Genomic DNA, 17,619 nt, shown 5'->3' with positions numbered 1-17,619 from the left:
CTTGACTTTGAATACAGCGAACTTTAACGTGGTCATTACCGTCCATGCCACAATAATAACACACAAAAAAAACTATTAGGCTAGGATGTAACAGATTGAACACAATTCGGTGTTATAAACAATGTATCGGCCCACGAGAGCCCAATGTTAGTTATAGTAAAGATGACTTGGCTATGCACTTTCAGCTTTCTGCTAATTCAAACCCATTGGAAGTTTTTTCATGCTTCAGTAATCGGTACAGTTTTTATACTGCAGAAGTCTTTTCTTGTTTCACTAAAACTCCCAAAGACAAATTTAGTGAAATAAAATTAGATGATTCATAATCAATGTGTATGTGATATCCATATTGATACGTATTAGAAAAACTGAGCAGGATAATCAAAAACATGCTTATTTACCATTTTCAAGGTCAGTTTTCTAACATTTAATGGATTCCACCTGCTATAAAAGAAAAAATTATCCTGTTTCTTTTTGCAACACCAATTTCGTAACTTTCTCTATTATCAACTGATAATGATAAAATAAATATTAATTATTATTATATTTATCTATAATCCTGCAACTTCCCCCCTCCCATCGACGCGACCGTTCTCCCGGAAGGAGTCGAAATAGAGATTTGCGAAGTATGGCGAAGTGTTCTTATGCGATCTTGAAAAAAATATGACATTCCCAAAATCAAGATGGCGGCCGTACCACGGGGACCGAATTTCATCAGTAAAAGTACGGTAAGTCACAGGTTCAAACTATACCTAGGTGTCACCTTTAACACTAGGCTTCTATTTCATAAGCACACTAGCCTAGACGCAAATAAAGCCTGCGCCATACTGTTCAGGTTTTATCCCCTCCTCAGCCCCTCAAGTAAGCTGTCCCTCAGACATAAACTCCTTCTCTATATAACCTGTGTAAGACCCGTCTTTGCTTACGCAAGCGTAGTTTTCGCCCACGCTCCGGCGCTCATACTACAAACCTTACAGACGTTACAGAACCGCTTCAGCCGGCTTTCAACCGGTGCCAGGTGGTTCCAACGTAACATCGACCTCCACAGTGACCTCCAACTTGAAACCGTTCAAGAGTTCTTTCAGGCATGCTCAAAGGCATACTTCGGGCTCTTAGGCCTCTTCCCACCCCAACCCGCTACTCTTCGCTTTTCTTCTCTCTACTCCCCTGGCGGCTCCTTTTGAAACCTCGTAAGGCGTCCTAAAGGCGTCCTTACATATCCTATCGCAGGGTTCCCACAATCCACTCACCACACACCGCACGCTTCAAACACTCACTACACTGCAAGCGATAACTCACCAACTACAGCAACCACCCCACTGGCGACCGCTTACCGCACGAAAAAACGCGTGCGATGCTCAAAAATCATTCACCACATTTCCTACTGTCCGTTACGTAAACAGCGTCGGCCTCCTGACGCCGCCGCCGCGAACACCGTGGGCGATCCGAGGTAAGATCAGTATCCTTCCTTAGATTGCCGAGTGGTCCACGATGCCCTCCACACTTAACTCCTCATTCAATACACTATCAGTAACACTGACAGACGTACTTACTTAGGCGCGCCAGCCGCGAGTTCTGCCGGCCGACTGGGTCGCGCTGGGTTTGTGTACTCGAGGGCTGACTGGGTGAGCCCTACTGCTACTATCTCGCGGCCACTACCTGTGTGACTTCCTCGCCCTCCCGCCGAGTACTGATACGGGTCCGGAAAATCGAATCCTTTAATTTTATATAGTTCACGGACCCCTCGGTTCCGTGAACTCGTTTCCGATGAAGCTGTAAAAGCCGCAAGGCTAACAGCAAAAACTTCACGTCAGACAATAGACAATAGGTTAAAACTCAAAGAGAGACCCTATTGCCTTTGTGATCCCGCGAGGGACCAGACTGTGGTGCATCTGATCACCTGCTGCCCAATGTATGGAAGAGTGAGGTATTAATGCGAAATGGAGCTGGGTGTCGACATAAAGAGGGATAACATCTCCTCTATAATAACCGACAATCAGCGCCGTCCCGTATTTTTTCGATTCGCAATGAGAATAATTAAAAACGTAATCAGTAGTAACAAAACATAGTTAAATCATGAAATGGAGCAGTAAATATAGAACTTAAATGAAAATAGATATTAGTGTTATCAAAGTAGTATAAGCTACCGTAAAATATATAGAGATAGTAGAAATTAAGAAAACTAACTATTGTTTTCATTGCATTTTATAAAATAAAGATAATAAAGATAGGAATTAATACTATACATAGAAATAACCAATATATATATATTGGCCAGGAACTGGATACCAGTCAGTTACCTGATAATTCCGCACCCTTCTGGACAATTTGTTGTGGAATTCTCCTACCTGGAGGAAGGTGAGGAGGCTGCCCGACTTGCCACCGCGGCTGCCGATCTGGTTATTTACATCAACGGCAGCCGCATAGCTTTTGCACTGTATACCAGGTAGAGCTGCTGGCACTAGCCGAAACGACAGGGTATGCGGCCGGCGGGTCGGCGCAGTTATGCGCTATATTGAGCGACTCGCGGCCCGCCCTCCAAACAGTCGCAAGACCGGACACCGTCCATCCCTTAGCGTTAAGAGTAAAAGAGAACATCATGAAAGCGAAAGAAAATTGGAAGAATGTAAGGCTTAATTGGGTGAAAGCGTACGCGGAGACTAAGGGGAATGAGAGGGCGGATCAACAGGCCAAGGAAGCGGCCCTGAAATATAAAACAAGGCCAGATTATGACGAATACCACATCTCACTCGTCAAGCGACAGCTTATGCTGGGAACGCTTGACGAATGGAATAGGATGTATATGGACGGAACGATGGCATTAACAACGCGGAAGCTCTTTCCTGAGGTCGTCGCGGCCTATAGCGCGCTCCACACCATGGAGGTGGAGGCGATCTTGATCCAGCTCTTTACGGGGCACAAGGGATTCTGTGAGTACCTTCACAGGTTTAACTCAAAGAGGACTCTCGTGCTTATGTGAACCGGGCGTGAACCAGACCGTGATCCACCTAGTAGCAGATTGCCCCGTATTTGGAAGGCTCCGTCTCGAAACCGAATGCCGGATATTAATAAGGATAGAGAAGGCCACAGTCGCCTTACTTAAGAGGCTACCCAGTGAAAAGGATCTTGATGATTGAGTAAAAAGACTCGGTGGAATGCCAGTTGCATAATTTTTTATTTTTGCTTCCAGAATAATTACCTGTCAGAGGCCTGGTCGCTCGCTCCAGTGCAGTCTTCGCTAACAACAGCTTTCACACTTACAGGTAGAAAGCGCCGAGGGTTAGCCGGATTGCATGGCAAATAGGCTTTCATATTTTCTTCCATATTTCATAAGATAACGATTGGACATGCTGACGATGTTTTCCCAAGGCACCGTCGACACTTTTTTTGGAGAGGATTTAATCTCAGGTTTTGTTAGAGCCTAGGGTCAGGTTAAATAACCGCCTGTTGTCTCTCATTTAGCACCACCCGGTGTAGGGTGGTCCTAGGAAAAGGTTATAAATCCTGCGGACGCAAGATAAATTGCCCTCGTAATAGTTTTTTTGAACAACTTCTTTTAAATAATATATATAAACTAACATAACAACAAAAAAGTACAATCTTATTAATCATAATAAATCTAAAGCAATTTCACCCTAATGGGGAATCAATGAACTCTTTTTCTTCAAGGAAATGTGTAAATCTTTGTGGCTGTGTGGTCACTGTTAATTCTGCTATCTGACAGTGTTAAGTTCCAGTCGCTATAGTTTCAGGAATACTGGTAATAATCTAAATTTGTTGAAACAACAAATTACAAGACAGGGAGACAGTCATCATAAATCTAATTAGACAGTCCGGTAACTAATGAAATGCTGGGAATACCCAGATAAGCTAAAAAAAATTAACATAGGCTATCTCGGAGTCATGACTTCATGCAGGTTGACTTGTTTTTAAGGGTCTACATCTAGCATTAGCCAGGAACATTACATCACTTAAAGGCAAGAATAAAAGAAGTAACAACTATAATCTCCCAGTCTTCATGCCAAATAAGTTTTGAAACTTTTCGTGCTTGATTAGAGGAATGCATAGACCATGATTATTTAAATTTTAAATGATGTTATTTATAAAAAATAACATTTAAAGTGTGAGCTTTCTTGAATATATTTTTTAATGACGTAGGTTTTTTTATCCATTTTCTTTTAAATGTGAACTGACATATGTATATCAAAAAGGGAATAGTTATTATTTTAGAAAGAAAAATAATCAAATTTCTCCAAAATTGTTTATTATTATTACCAAACATATAAGTGAATTCCTAAAATGTCAATGAACCAAAACCTTATTATTATTAATAAGGAAGAAATTAAAATTACTACAAATATGTCAAAATAAAACTTACAATTTCTACTAGCATTCAAGTCATTTTAAGTGTTAACTAATTTAAAGGTATAAATCAATAGCCCCGAATTTTCATTTTACTTCATATATGTCAATAAAAAGTTACATTATCATTAACTTTAAAATGATACTTAAAAAACATATTACATTCTACCATGAACTAATGGTTATAAATCTAGCTAGAATTAAAAAACTACTAACCAGTAAAAATAATCTTATACACCAAATGTAATGAAGTAAATATCCATTACAGGAATTATTGACACAATATTTTCTGATGATGATTGTAATCTAAAAAAAATTAACAATAATTAAGGTGCAGATAAGGAATTAACGTTCTAAAACTCTTGAATAACTTGTTTTCTATATCTATTAACTATATTAATAACTAGTATTAGACAAGAAATAATGATGCGCTTTTTTACCATAAAGTAAAAGTTTGTTTTATGATTAACACAATGTACCATTGAATATGTTGGAAATCACATTTTAATCACCATATATTATATGTACACCCACGTAAGTATACTTTACAGACCAGTATCCAAAATATACTAAATCTCATTGAAGTCTCAAATTTTGTTTCCAATATTAAATTAAATAAGCAAATATCAGTATTTCATTACAATAATTATTTTTAAATTTTCTTAATTATCTCATTATGTATTATGATAATATGTCAGATAAAATTGAATGATGTCAACATGTATATTAAAATTAATTTCAGTTTTACAACTTTGTCAATATACTACACTCAATAAAATCCTAAAATCTAATCCAAAAAAGTGTTTTTCGTCACAAATAAAATTATACATGTCTTGCTTAATATTAAAATTATAATGCTACGCTAAGATCGGAGGCATCGGCCTCTCGGACAGAAGTATGGTGTTCAGTTCACTTTAAGTAACTGCGGAACAGCATCATTGAATGTGCAGTCTCTCGCTCCTGCTCCAAGAGGACGATCATGTCGCGGTGATTGATACGTTTGATACGTGTACGCAATGCCAGCTGACTGCGGCCAGACTTAAAAAGAAAAATAAACAATTACAACAGTATGAAAACGACGGAATAAAACTTAATCATGATGGATGTTTTAATTCCTATTGAATAAATCGTATAATAGTTCAATGAAACCAGAGAATTTACTATTATACTTACAGATTTTACTTCACACATTTTGTTATAACGGAGATTAAAATTTATAAATGTTAAGTTTTGTTTTATGATATACTCACAAGTCCATTTCCATTCTGCCCCACTGCATTTGAAAGAGCATCTCCCGATCCACCAGGACCGTCGCCAAGACGCGGCTTTTTGCGCGGTCCGATAGCTTGCAATGCAGTAAGATTTGCCTCTCGCTGTCTAACCTCCTCCAACTCGGCTCGTTGCATTTCCTTTGCCTTTACAAAATAAATAATTCCTTACGATCATAAATTCAATTATTTTTAATAAATTTTGTTGCTCGAAATTGCAAGTTAACAATCTACAAAATTGTTATTTTTTACAGAAAACAAGGTATTTTAGTTTTGTCTTAAAAAATTGTTTTTCTTTCAGTCTGATTCCAGGAAACAAATGTACCATTTCTTAATTTCATATAAATTTATGAAAAATTGCTGGTGTCTTTTTTAGTTTAAGATATAATAACAGGCAAGCATGCAACAAAACCTTTTAACTTACCTTAGCCTTTAACTTAGCCTGCTCGGGGTCTTCGTTTTTTGACCGGGATTTAGCGGCACGAAGTAACATCTCCCTTTCAAAGTCCTCACGCCGCTTTTTCACAACACTATCTCTCTCTTCAAGGAATTTTAGCTGACCTTTTACATCTTGAGTCACCTCATATCGGTTGTCAGTCTGGAGCAAAAATAAAATATATAATTACATTAGTGTTTCTATTTACATTTTTAATGTCACTCGTTTTAATTCTTTTTTTTTATAGATGATTTTAAACCATACTTTTTCAACTATCAGTGAAAGAAATCTAATGAACTGTTTTAACATTTCTACGAAAAATTTCCGCCAGAAATCTTGATTTGAAAATGTTTAATTTCACCTTAATAAAAAGATCGATCCTGTGCTGTGCAATGACTGCTAACTTTTCAACAAGATTCTTGAGTCTCTCATGGACTGCATGACTCAACAGTGCTGCTACTTCTGAAGATGGTTCATCAAGTCCATGTCTAAGTGAGCCTGCTTTAATTCGTGCTTGCATTAATCCTATGGATACTAAATGCTCATCTTTGCAGGATCTGCAAAGACACATAACATTAATTTTAATGTTATAAAATACAGATATAACAAAACATTGCTAGTGTGAAATTGAAAGTTAACACACCTGATTTGTGTTCCTATCATTTCAGTAGAGCCGAGAATTCTTTGAGTCTCTTCTGCCAAATTGACTCCACCCATAGCTGCAACATCATTTATGTCATCATCACCGGCCATTTTGTCATCAACATATGGTTGTGGTGAGAACTGCATTGCTGTTCTTTTTTCTCTTTCCTTTAGGAGTGATTTTCCAGGTGTAAGCACTGTAGAAAGGGCAGCTGATGGACCAGAAGGACGTGTAAAACTTCCCTTGCTATTTACCGTCATTGTCTTTCCAACTTTGCTCACATTGATTTTGGCATGAACTGGTATATTCTGCAGCACAGCTATTGTCCCACCTGGTTTCGGCATAGGTTTTTGCTGTTGAAAGAAATTTCCTATTTATCAGTGTCAAAATGACATGTTACTATCTTCATCTACTTTTCATCTTTGATATAAATTCTTTTGCTTAACATAGATTTCTTTATATAATGAAATGTTGTCTGTACTGTCTAATAAAATAGCGTTTTCCTATAGATATGTCCTATTTAATACACTACATGTATGACGACAAATACATGAAAGTCTAATAAAAAAATTGTACATATGAGATCAAGAAGGGCCACGCGCTTAATAAAAATTTCTGCTTTTACTGACAAAAGTATTATGGATGAAGTGATTCTTGCAAGCTCAAAGGTTAAGAATCTTTATGATATGGTACCTTATATTAATCATCAACAACTTGGCCAATAGATACAAGTGACAATTTGCCAGTGGTTCATAAATAATGATTAATAGTTATATTTTTCATTAGTTTTTAATGGATGTTATGTTTTAACATATTTGCATCGTAAGTGTACGTACAAAAACGCTAAATATTCCTGAAAATTATCAAAGGTGTTAAAAGTGTATAGTGACTTTATGCATCACATATTTAAAATATTAGTATAATTCACGAAATCATTAATGTGTAATGTTAAAACATTTTTTGTAACGTTTATACAATTATACACTTAATAAATAGAAATTGGTGACACGCGGCTTCTTTGATTTCAATATGATGCAATGAGTTAATAATATTATTTGAATTGAATGTTAACCTTCAATGGACGAGATATTTTGCGCGACGTTTGATGCGACACGAGGTGTTTGTGTCAGATTTGGTTATCTCTAAAGGATAGAGTTGCACTTTTGGTTCTTGGAAAGGTATTATTGACCTTATTATCTTATACAATTATGTAATGCTATTTTGAGTGCACTCCAACACAAATGCACATGACTGAACTCGGCTATAGTGAATACGTTTATGACGAAACCTGAAGTATTTATTAAGAAATTAATGCAGTAGAAAGTAACAGAAGCTATAAAAATGAACACGAATCAGTAGTTTTAGGCGAAATGTCTCTAAATGGTATGTATGTAAAATAGCATGAATCCCAAAGTAATATGGATGCACCACTAACGTCTGATAAATCACAATGAATAGAATCTCATTAATACAAGGAAGTACCACTTAGAAATATAATCCTAGAGGAGCTAGTCTACCGAATAATAATAGGTATACTTATAATGCAAAAAAAATTAAACAGAAAGTAGTAGCAGTCAGTTTTATCCAATATAAGCTAGGTGGAAGACATGAACCTTTGTATTTGTTGTAATATACATTCAGATAAGCCACAAATGCATATGGCTCAATGCTTTAGAGATATATCCCACAGTGAATATAATAATACTATTAAATAATATAAAAGTAATAAAAGTAACAAGAGTTAATACAAGCAGACTCAAGAATTAGTCTGCTTGCCAGAGTACATCGCTGTATTCTTTATTGCTAAGTGTGATTTAATTACTAATCAAGTTTTCTGAAGCTCAACCATTCATTTTGCAAGGTAAAAAAAGTGTCTAAAAAATGTACTTTATGTATAAATATTGTACAAAAAATATCAAAATCTCAACTTACCAGCTGCCCATTGGTGGCAGTGACAACTTGTTGTGTGGGAGTTGGTATAGTTGAAAAGGCAACATGAGGAGCAGGTGGGCTAATCCCATCAATCACCAATTCTTTGGTTACCAATGACTGTCTGAGCAAAGGCAAGCTTTTCTGTAATTATTTATATATATTAAGGTTGTTATTTAAAACTCAATATAATAGCCCCTTAAATAAATTAAATAGTACATGTTAAGGGACATACCTTTAAAAATCCGATTAAACAAGGCTGTGGGCTTGCATTTAGCAATCTTTCAAGCCTGTTGCAGAATTCTTCTGGCTCTACTTGTGCGTCAATTAGTTCCTGAATGAGGGTTCTAACATTCCTTTCTACTGATTTAGGCTCTTTGTTTGACAGATCGAGCAAATTTGCGAGGAAGTTACGGCATTTTTCTTTTGTATTATCCAAAAGTTTCTATAATTATTTAAAATATTAGCAAGTGCATATATGATTAGAACTATATTCTATGTTTTACAGGACGGAATTTCTGATCACATGATTTGGTAAGGTATATTGTAATATTCAATAAATTATTCAAGATTTATATATATTAAAAATACAACATACAAAGAAACATGTAGAACTTTATTTAAATGTATTTTGACTGTATTTTATTACCTTATGTTGTATATCAAAAATATATTTGTTTTCATAGCCCTGTAGGGGTAAATTTTTAGTACAAAATTTTTAAGAGATAAAAAAAAAAATAATAGCTTTGCAATTGTAGAAGGTAATCAATTTAATATAAACTCTTTTTTTACCTGAGTTGTGATAGTAGAAGTTTGTGGAGGTGGTGTGGCAGATTGAATACTCTCCGCAGGGGCAACAATGGGTGCTGCTACTGGCCCAGGTGGCATTTGCCCTGGCATTTGTCCTGGAGTGGCAACACTTGTGGAAACTGTAGGAACTCCTGGATGCTGTGGATAGCATAATTTAAGAGCAATGACTAATAGGCAGCAACAAATGTACTTCTTGGTAAAAAATTTAACACAAGGTACATTGTCGGCATCTGCTTTAATTTGTTTGTCTAGTGGAGGGAGCTGAATATTTATTTTACTTGTTGAAAATAGAGATAGGGAAATCCTGCATACAATGCTACTTCCTATGAATCATCTACGCTTGTATTAAACATGAAATTTCAGTGCATATATCCAAAATAATGATGTCTCAATGGGAGCCAACTTAGAATACATAAAGTCTATGTTTGCATAATGAAATACACCCTTAGTGGTGCTATAGTGAATGCCTACTTTAAAGCCAAAAGCAACCACAAGTGCTAATTTGTTACTGTGACCTAAATATTGCATCTCTCTTCTTTAACTGCAAATCTTCCCATTTTTTGATTTGATGATTGAAACAAAAATTATGACTATACTCATAGCACACACTCGTGGAAAAGAACATGTATCTGAATACAATAAAATATAAATGAAATTCTTTATAAAAGTATGCAAAAATTAATTATTGAAAATTTACATAACTAATTTGTACTAGTCATAAAAGCACAATAAAAGCTGTTCTAGTTAGCAGAGCAAAAGCTTTAGCAATAAGCAGCCTGTACGGCATCACCATCGATAAGATAATCACGTAATGAAAAGTCTATGCTTACTTTATAAAAATCAATATTTAATTTTAGTTTAGCTGTTTTTTTTATTTTCATACTGCCTAGTCTATATAATATAATAGTGAATATTTGGTGCATACTAATGATGGTCATTGAATCAGTAAATTAATAAAGTGCAAGAATTTTAAATAAATGATGTAAAAATTGATTAATTTCAAAGTTAAGTGTTAAATATGAGCACTAAAAAGGCAGAAATGTAAGACCATTTTAGAACTTAATTAGAACATTTTAGAAGGTTAATCATAAAACTTAGTAATAATCTGTCATCATAAATAAAAATTATTGTGGAATTGTGCATAACTGTAAATATAGGCTTTTCATTAATTAACCTATCTATATAAATGATTACATTCCAAAAAACAGCAACAATAAATAACTGTATGAGGGTCAGTTCCTAAAAGCGATATTTTTAAATTTATATCACACCATATTTATTTCATGTTACAGACTTCATGAAATTGTAAGATTTCATATCACACAATTACCATGTTGTGAAATGGCAGAAAATGAAAGCATGTCCAACTCTTTTTTACTCGGTAGATACATTCCTTACAATAGGGTGTAAAAAAATACTTGCAACATATGGTAAATTTGGGGATGTATCACACAATTTTAAAAAATTGTAAGATAAAAAGCTCTAAATATTGTCAAAAAAAAACAGTGCAAATGAACTTATAATGAAATCCATATTACATAAAACCAAAACAATTCATTTTTATTACAACAAAAATTAAAATTAGTGTACAGTGAAAATTCAATCCATAAGTACAAAACATAAGTAAATTTGAAATTGAAATTAGGAATAAAAATCAACTTTGAACTATTTATTCATTGTTCCTTAATAACAAGCAGACATGTTTATTACAGACTGGACCAGAAATACTATGATCAGTAGATATATCAGACATGTCTAGCACAGCTGTTGGGTTTGATTCAAATGTACAATTTTGTTTGTTATTATCAACATATTCTGTTTTTTAAGCCCTCATGAATTAAATCAATAGTTAATATCTGAACTTCACCTTCGTTTTCACCATTATTGGCTTCTTTATTACCACAAACTGTCATAATTATTTCATTTGGTCTGTCTGTCTGAACTTGAACTGTCATTTGGCTTTCTCACATTAATTCATTGATGTTAGCCGTTTGCATGTTGTTGAAACCTTCACAACCAATTGCATTGGACAAATTTATAATTAATTTCAGAACACATGACATATTTTGTACTAAAAAAAATCCACTTTTGAAGCATGCTGGCATTTTTTTTTACAATAAACATTAAATTATGATTGGATTAACGGTTTAGTGGCAAAAGAAGCATATGTAATACAATCCATAATCATAAATGTTCTTTATACTTCCATAACATTAAAATTTCTTTCTTCTACTGAATCTAAAATAAATTTAAAATGTTTGCTTGATGTAGTACATTTTAAATGCCATTGAATCAGCAAGGTGATGGTAAGCGGCAAAAACAACAATTGAATATTTGAATGATCCAGCACTGGGTACTTGTGCACATTATCAATGACCAAAAGTGTTTTTAATTCCAAACCCTTACATTGCATATATTTCTGGACTTCAGGAACAAAGCAGTTGTTGAACTAATTTGTAAACAGATCAGCCATCATTCATTCCTTCTGATAATTTAATAATTTTGCCATGTAGGTTCTTTTAGGCATTTTCTTTTAGAACAATCCTGTTTCATAGACATTAAATATTTGACCTGGACCTATTTTTCCTAATTTATCCAGAAAACTTTTTGCAGCATTTTTGTCTGCTGATGCTACTTCTCCTTTTAATTTTACATTCTGAAAAATGCGTGTCTTTTTAGAAAACCTGTCAGCCATCCCACACTTGCATTAAATACCAGTTTATTTGTTGCCTGAAGACTTGTTGATGATTCAAATTTCTGAAGTTGGTTATATATTTTAAGAGCTTTCTCTTTTATATTTTTCCTATCAATAGGTTTTTTTTGTTGATCTTCCATCCAAAACACCATGTGTTTTTCCATTTTCTCCAAGGCAGGATTATGACTGTAAGAAGATGTCTTCTAGTTCCGATCAAGAAATTATTGTCAAAAGTCTCATTCTTTTTAATTGTTCTTACAATAGCTTCACATAAACCAAAAGCTTTGCAAGCAGATGTGAGACCTTCGCCTATCTTCAGACAGTCTCTAAGATTTTTATTTGATTCCTAATGAAATTGCTTGTCTTTCAGAATATTTTGTTGTTGTTTAGGCATTTTATTGATAAGGATACTATAACAACAATGTAAAATAATATTGCTTATAGAACTTATCTAAACCGAAAATTTAACACGATATTACCTATTTTAGTAGTAAAAATTTTTCAACAATGTAAATCATACTAAAAATTTCACCACCTAATTAAAAAAAAAACTAATTTGGACATTAGGTTACAGAACTTTATTGAAATTATTTATCACATCCTCTGAACTGAACAATATGTACACAATACACACTAATGAAATGTGAACAGTGTTCAAACTAAAGTACAACATAAAGAAAAAAAGTATTAATAAAAATCAAATATTCATAAAAAAACAAGCTATGGTTTATGGGTATAAACCAAGGACATTTTGGTTACTTATGTATTCTCCAGGGGGTATGATAATCCCCCAATTGTATTTTGTTGCTGTATAGATAAGTTTTTATAAGACACTGACAAAATTAGATTTAAATTTTTTTAAGGGATTCATGGTAGAACAAAAAATTCGCGTAAAAATATGTATTAATTCTTATTGGTGAACTGCATTAATTCAAAATCATTTAAAAAAGAGTTGGACGTAATTCACCTTAGATACTATGAAAAATATGAGTTAGAATAAATATGTGTGATACATACACCAGAATAATCCTAGTGTATTCTTACCTTGTTAAGTACCTGAAATCATGCACCTTCACCAAAATAATTCATGCAATTTTCAGTTTAAACTTGAATATTTACAGAGAGAGAAGATTAACACCTTAGGCTAAAGCGGATGATTATCCAATTTTGAATTGGCGATGGGTTGTGGAGCAGCGCCTACTTACTGCCGGCACAGTCGACAGCCGGAGGGTCTGCGGCTGCGCCGCCGTGAGGTTGCTGGTAGCGGGAGCCGGACCAACCCTCAACAGTTGGTACTGACCAGTGTCAGTCTTTAACAACAAATGACCCTGCTGCCCTTGCTGTAGAGTTTGCAGTGTTTGTAGAGTAATCTAAAAATGAATGCCCCATTTCAATTTCATCCCTTCTAAATTTTTCTTACCATTTCAAAGAAACCGATTGTATTTCAAAGCAGGTCATTTGTTAAATTAACATTTAGTGGGTTAGGTACAGATAGTAATGAAGTGCAACATTAATGCTAAAGACATTTTCTAAAAATACAGTGGCAATTACTTAAGTGTAGAAGCTGGTGTTTTATTTTTACATTATGGAATTAAAGATAATAAACCAAATGTTTTAATATATAATACATACAAATGAATTTTTATCCTAACAAACAAAAAGGTAAGATAAAAGATATTCCATGATGATAATAATGTGTTAATGCTTATTTTTGACCAAATTTTTACAATAATCAAAATCAATGTTAGCAGTTTGCAATTTTACTGTTAAAAGTTCCCTGTGGAAAACCAATTATAATTGTTAAAAATTATAAACTTAATTGCTATACTCAAAAGAATTTCAGAGTTTGTATGTATTTTGAGGTATATAAAAGAATTAAATTAACATAAATAAAAGTATGTACTGTAAATAGGTTCTTGAATTGGCCTTGACAAATTTTACTTCTTAAAGCAAGGTTATGTGTTAGCTTAAAAAAACACAAGAGATTTTGTAACTATAATGTAATGTGAGAGGTGTATCAATAACAAATATAAGTATTTAAATATACATATTTTGCCTCATCATATATAAAATAAATGAAACACCAATCATGCATAATGGTTACATGAATATGATACTTTTTGTAACATTGTTACACCAAATGATGATTGCATTAATAGATTTAAGAAATAAACAACTAAAGGCATCAGTAAACATTGATACACAGATGCAATGCAACAGATATTGGATTTACATATGAGAAAATTGCACATTATGAATGAGTAATTGTTTTGCAGTACCATAGTTGAGTAATGTGCAAGTAACTCAAAGATCAAAAGGCATGTATCACATATTTTGCTAAAACACTACTTTCATTATATTTTTTTATTTCATAAATATTTTACCTGTTATTATTTTTTATATTATACTTCCCATAAGTGTGAATGACAGTAAATAAACAACACTTATGAAATTATAAGTAATATTTTACTTAAGAAGTACATAAAATAAAAGATAATTTCTTTGATTCTGTAAACTGCATGTAGTGGTCTATAAGTCCCCTAAGGATAGATACAAAGATTAATCAACACTTACACCAGGTGCAGCTGCTCTTGCTCCAACCACCTGTGGAGTTCCAATCACAACCCTTGGAGATACTGCAGCAACTGATTTTTGTGCTGCAACTGTTGGTGCTCCCGGTCTCATATTTAGTATTTGAACATTAGGTAAGATAGCAGGTTGGGGAGATCCTAAATTTTGTGGTGAAACACCATTTTGCCCAGGTTTATTTATTGTCATAACATTAGGGATAGATGTTGGCATGCTCGAGTTTACTGACATGGGTACTGTAACCATTCCTGGTTGTATGCCAATTTGTCCTCCATTCATGTTCGCTCCTTGTTTGATGACTAATTGCGTCTGCATCGTAATTGTTTTCCCACCAGATTGAGCTACACCATTCGTTGGCAATGTGTGCATAATCTGATTCTGTGGTGAGGATAAACTAAGGCATCCGTTAGCAATGGATTGTGCAGGAAACGCCAGTCTACTGGTAGAATTGGGCAGTGTTTGTGGTTGAGAACATATCACTTTTATCTGTTCACTTGGGCTTGAAATACTTTGAGTTAAATTTGCCGTCACATAGTTAGATTGCGAAGATTGTACCATACTATAAGATAAATTGTTTGGTGAAGAAGTGTGAAAGTTTGCACTTTCTAATTCATTATCACCGATACAGTCCCCATTATATTTATGCAATCCATTTATAGAACTAGAATTAATATTAACTTGACCTGTTATAACATTTACTACATTGTTTTGTGATGGCACTGTTGACACGGACGTCACTAATTGATTTTCGAGCGAGCCTACAATCGCATTTACTACATTCTCATCAACGTCCGTAGCAGACAAAGCTTGCTCTAAGAACTCGGCTGACGCCATTTTATACAAATCAGCGGATGTAGCTAGTGACGAACAAAATTACCGGTTTACGTAAAATCTTTATACTCAAATAACTTAAGATTGGTAAGTACATTGGACAAATTTTCGTTTAAAATAATCGTAAAATAATTTAATTTCTCAATAACTAAACAATATACATATGTCATAAATTTTATAAAATGCGATGGATGGAAAACCATAGAGTAAACAATCATAGTATAAGCAAAGTATTCTTTAAAAATGACATGGGCATAAAGATGAAAGAGACAGACGTTTATCTTAGAATATCATGTGGATAGGAAAACGAATTTCGTCTTGAGACGGCTTCAACCGATTTTGTACATGTAGCGCCATCATCGTCACCGTTTTTATTTTTCAATAATAAATCAATTCCTTACTATTTCAAATCGGGGAATCCTGTTATATTTGTTTGTTTTTATGATTTTTAGAAAGCTTTGGATATAAAACTGAAAAAAATTAAAAATGTTCAATTTATTAAAAATTATAGGTGTAATAAACGTTAACTATTTAACACACCTTATTAGTTGTTAACAATTTAGACATAAATATTCATAAAACTAATAATAATATGTGCACTTAGGATAAAATGAAACAAACATCGGTCACTATTTCACCGTAATTAATTAAAAAATGTAACGTCTATGTTTAGTCATGGTATAAATCATTAATATAATGTGATTAATGTCTTGTTCACGGACCCCTCCGTTCCGTGAACTCACCTCCGATGAAGCTGTAAGAGCCGCAAGGCTAACAGCACCAACATCATACGAGAAAATAGAAAAAAAGAAAATAGATTAATGTCTAGTTCTTTTTGTGTCTTAAATTTTAATCGAGGTTTCAGTAAATAAGATATATTTTGTGAATATATGATGTTTTTTTTATAAATATCTAATTAGAACAAATATCATATTTTAATTATTATCACTCTATTTATATTACTTAATTTTTCTCATTCGTGCACTTTTGTCAAAATGGTCGTGGTCATGCCCCGGAAGGTTCTGGTGCCTCCGCTGCATTCATTAGTCGTCGCCATATAGCACGGTGTTTGGCGGATTGAGAACATTCTTTTACTGACTTTTAGTGATAGTTTTACTGATGTTGGCCCATCTTGTAGAGCGTTTACGAGATTTCTTTTTCACTTTATCTAGCACCACCAAACGCTCCATTGAGTCTTTATTACGGGTATTATGTCCAATAAACTTAAGAATTCGTATTTTCGCAGTCAAAGTTTAGTTCACTGAATTATTAAATGTACTTTTCACATCTGTTTTTTCTTGATCACATATCTTGTCTATTAATGACCTAAAATATTTCTTCTGTTGAAGGTTATGTATGTTTTTATACTTACCAATTACCAAGTTAACGAAAGTACTTAAAATGATTAAATATATAAAAAAAGCTTTTGTGCCTAGGTTTGTATTTATTCCTTATTTGCTTGTGTAGAAGAAAACGCGTTCCAATAGTGTCACTGCTAATTTATCATTAAATTGCAATATCCATGAAGATGCACAATGAAATATGATTTATTAAAACACTGAATGTAGGCAATGCAAGACCAATAAGGTCTGAGCCTTCTACAGCGGCCGACTTTCAGTTCACATCAATTGATAATAATATACATAAAATGAACTTCAATTCCTATATTTTACTTTTAAAGGAAAGTTAAACTTGTGCACTAGAAAGTCTTAAAAATTCTGTATCAACAACCAGAAACTCACATATCATTATTCAAACTATATAAGAAATAATTGTGGCAAACCATTTTGATTTTAGATTTTCTTTGCTTACCAATGTAAATGTGTCATAATTTTTATTTATTTCTCTAAGTATAGGATATATAGGTTGTGTGGTATGCTAATTTCTTGTGTTCATAACTAACCCAAAAGCATAAATGAAATGACATTATGTGGTGATGTCTAATGTTCAAGTTTGTAGTGATATTTATTTTCTGTAAGAAAAGGACTAATATATTCACTATAGAAATAAGGAAGGATAGGAGGTGGCATATAAATAACAAAGCGGTTATGGCGGAAGT

The 17,619-nt window shown here is 33.7% G+C and overlaps 1 protein-coding gene across 2 annotated transcripts; it reads right to left on the bottom strand.

Moving 5' to 3' along the window:
• Positions 1-4,421: 4,421 nt before the first annotated feature.
• Taf4 (TBP-associated factor 4) lies at positions 4,422-15,640 on the bottom strand. 2 transcript variants are annotated; one of them, XM_068762007.1, is made up of 10 exons: positions 14,715-15,640; positions 13,346-13,510; positions 9,428-9,583; positions 8,871-9,080; positions 8,639-8,779; positions 6,707-7,059; positions 6,425-6,620; positions 6,052-6,225; positions 5,610-5,774; positions 4,422-5,397 (listed from the first exon to the last, which is right to left on the bottom strand). In XM_068762007.1, the coding sequence occupies exons 1-10, from the start codon at positions 15,561-15,563 to the stop codon at positions 5,269-5,271; spliced, it is 2,538 nt and encodes an 845-aa protein (XP_068618108.1). In that variant the 5' UTR covers positions 15,564-15,640; the 3' UTR covers positions 4,422-5,268. The 2 variants fall into 2 exon arrangements, with proteins under 2 accessions (XP_068618108.1, XP_068618116.1); XM_068762015.1 differs by lacking the exon at positions 13,346-13,510.
• Positions 15,641-17,619: the final 1,979 nt, after the last annotated feature.

The sequence above is a fragment of the Battus philenor genome, unplaced genomic scaffold (genome assembly GCF_028537555.1).
Source record: "Battus philenor isolate CCGP_79_NKW_IND1 unplaced genomic scaffold, ilBatPhil1.0.hap1 SCAF_1, whole genome shotgun sequence".
In the NCBI taxonomy this organism is placed as follows: Eukaryota; Metazoa; Arthropoda; class Insecta; order Lepidoptera; family Papilionidae; genus Battus; species Battus philenor.
This window is presented reverse-complemented; position numbering and strand designations above follow the sequence as displayed.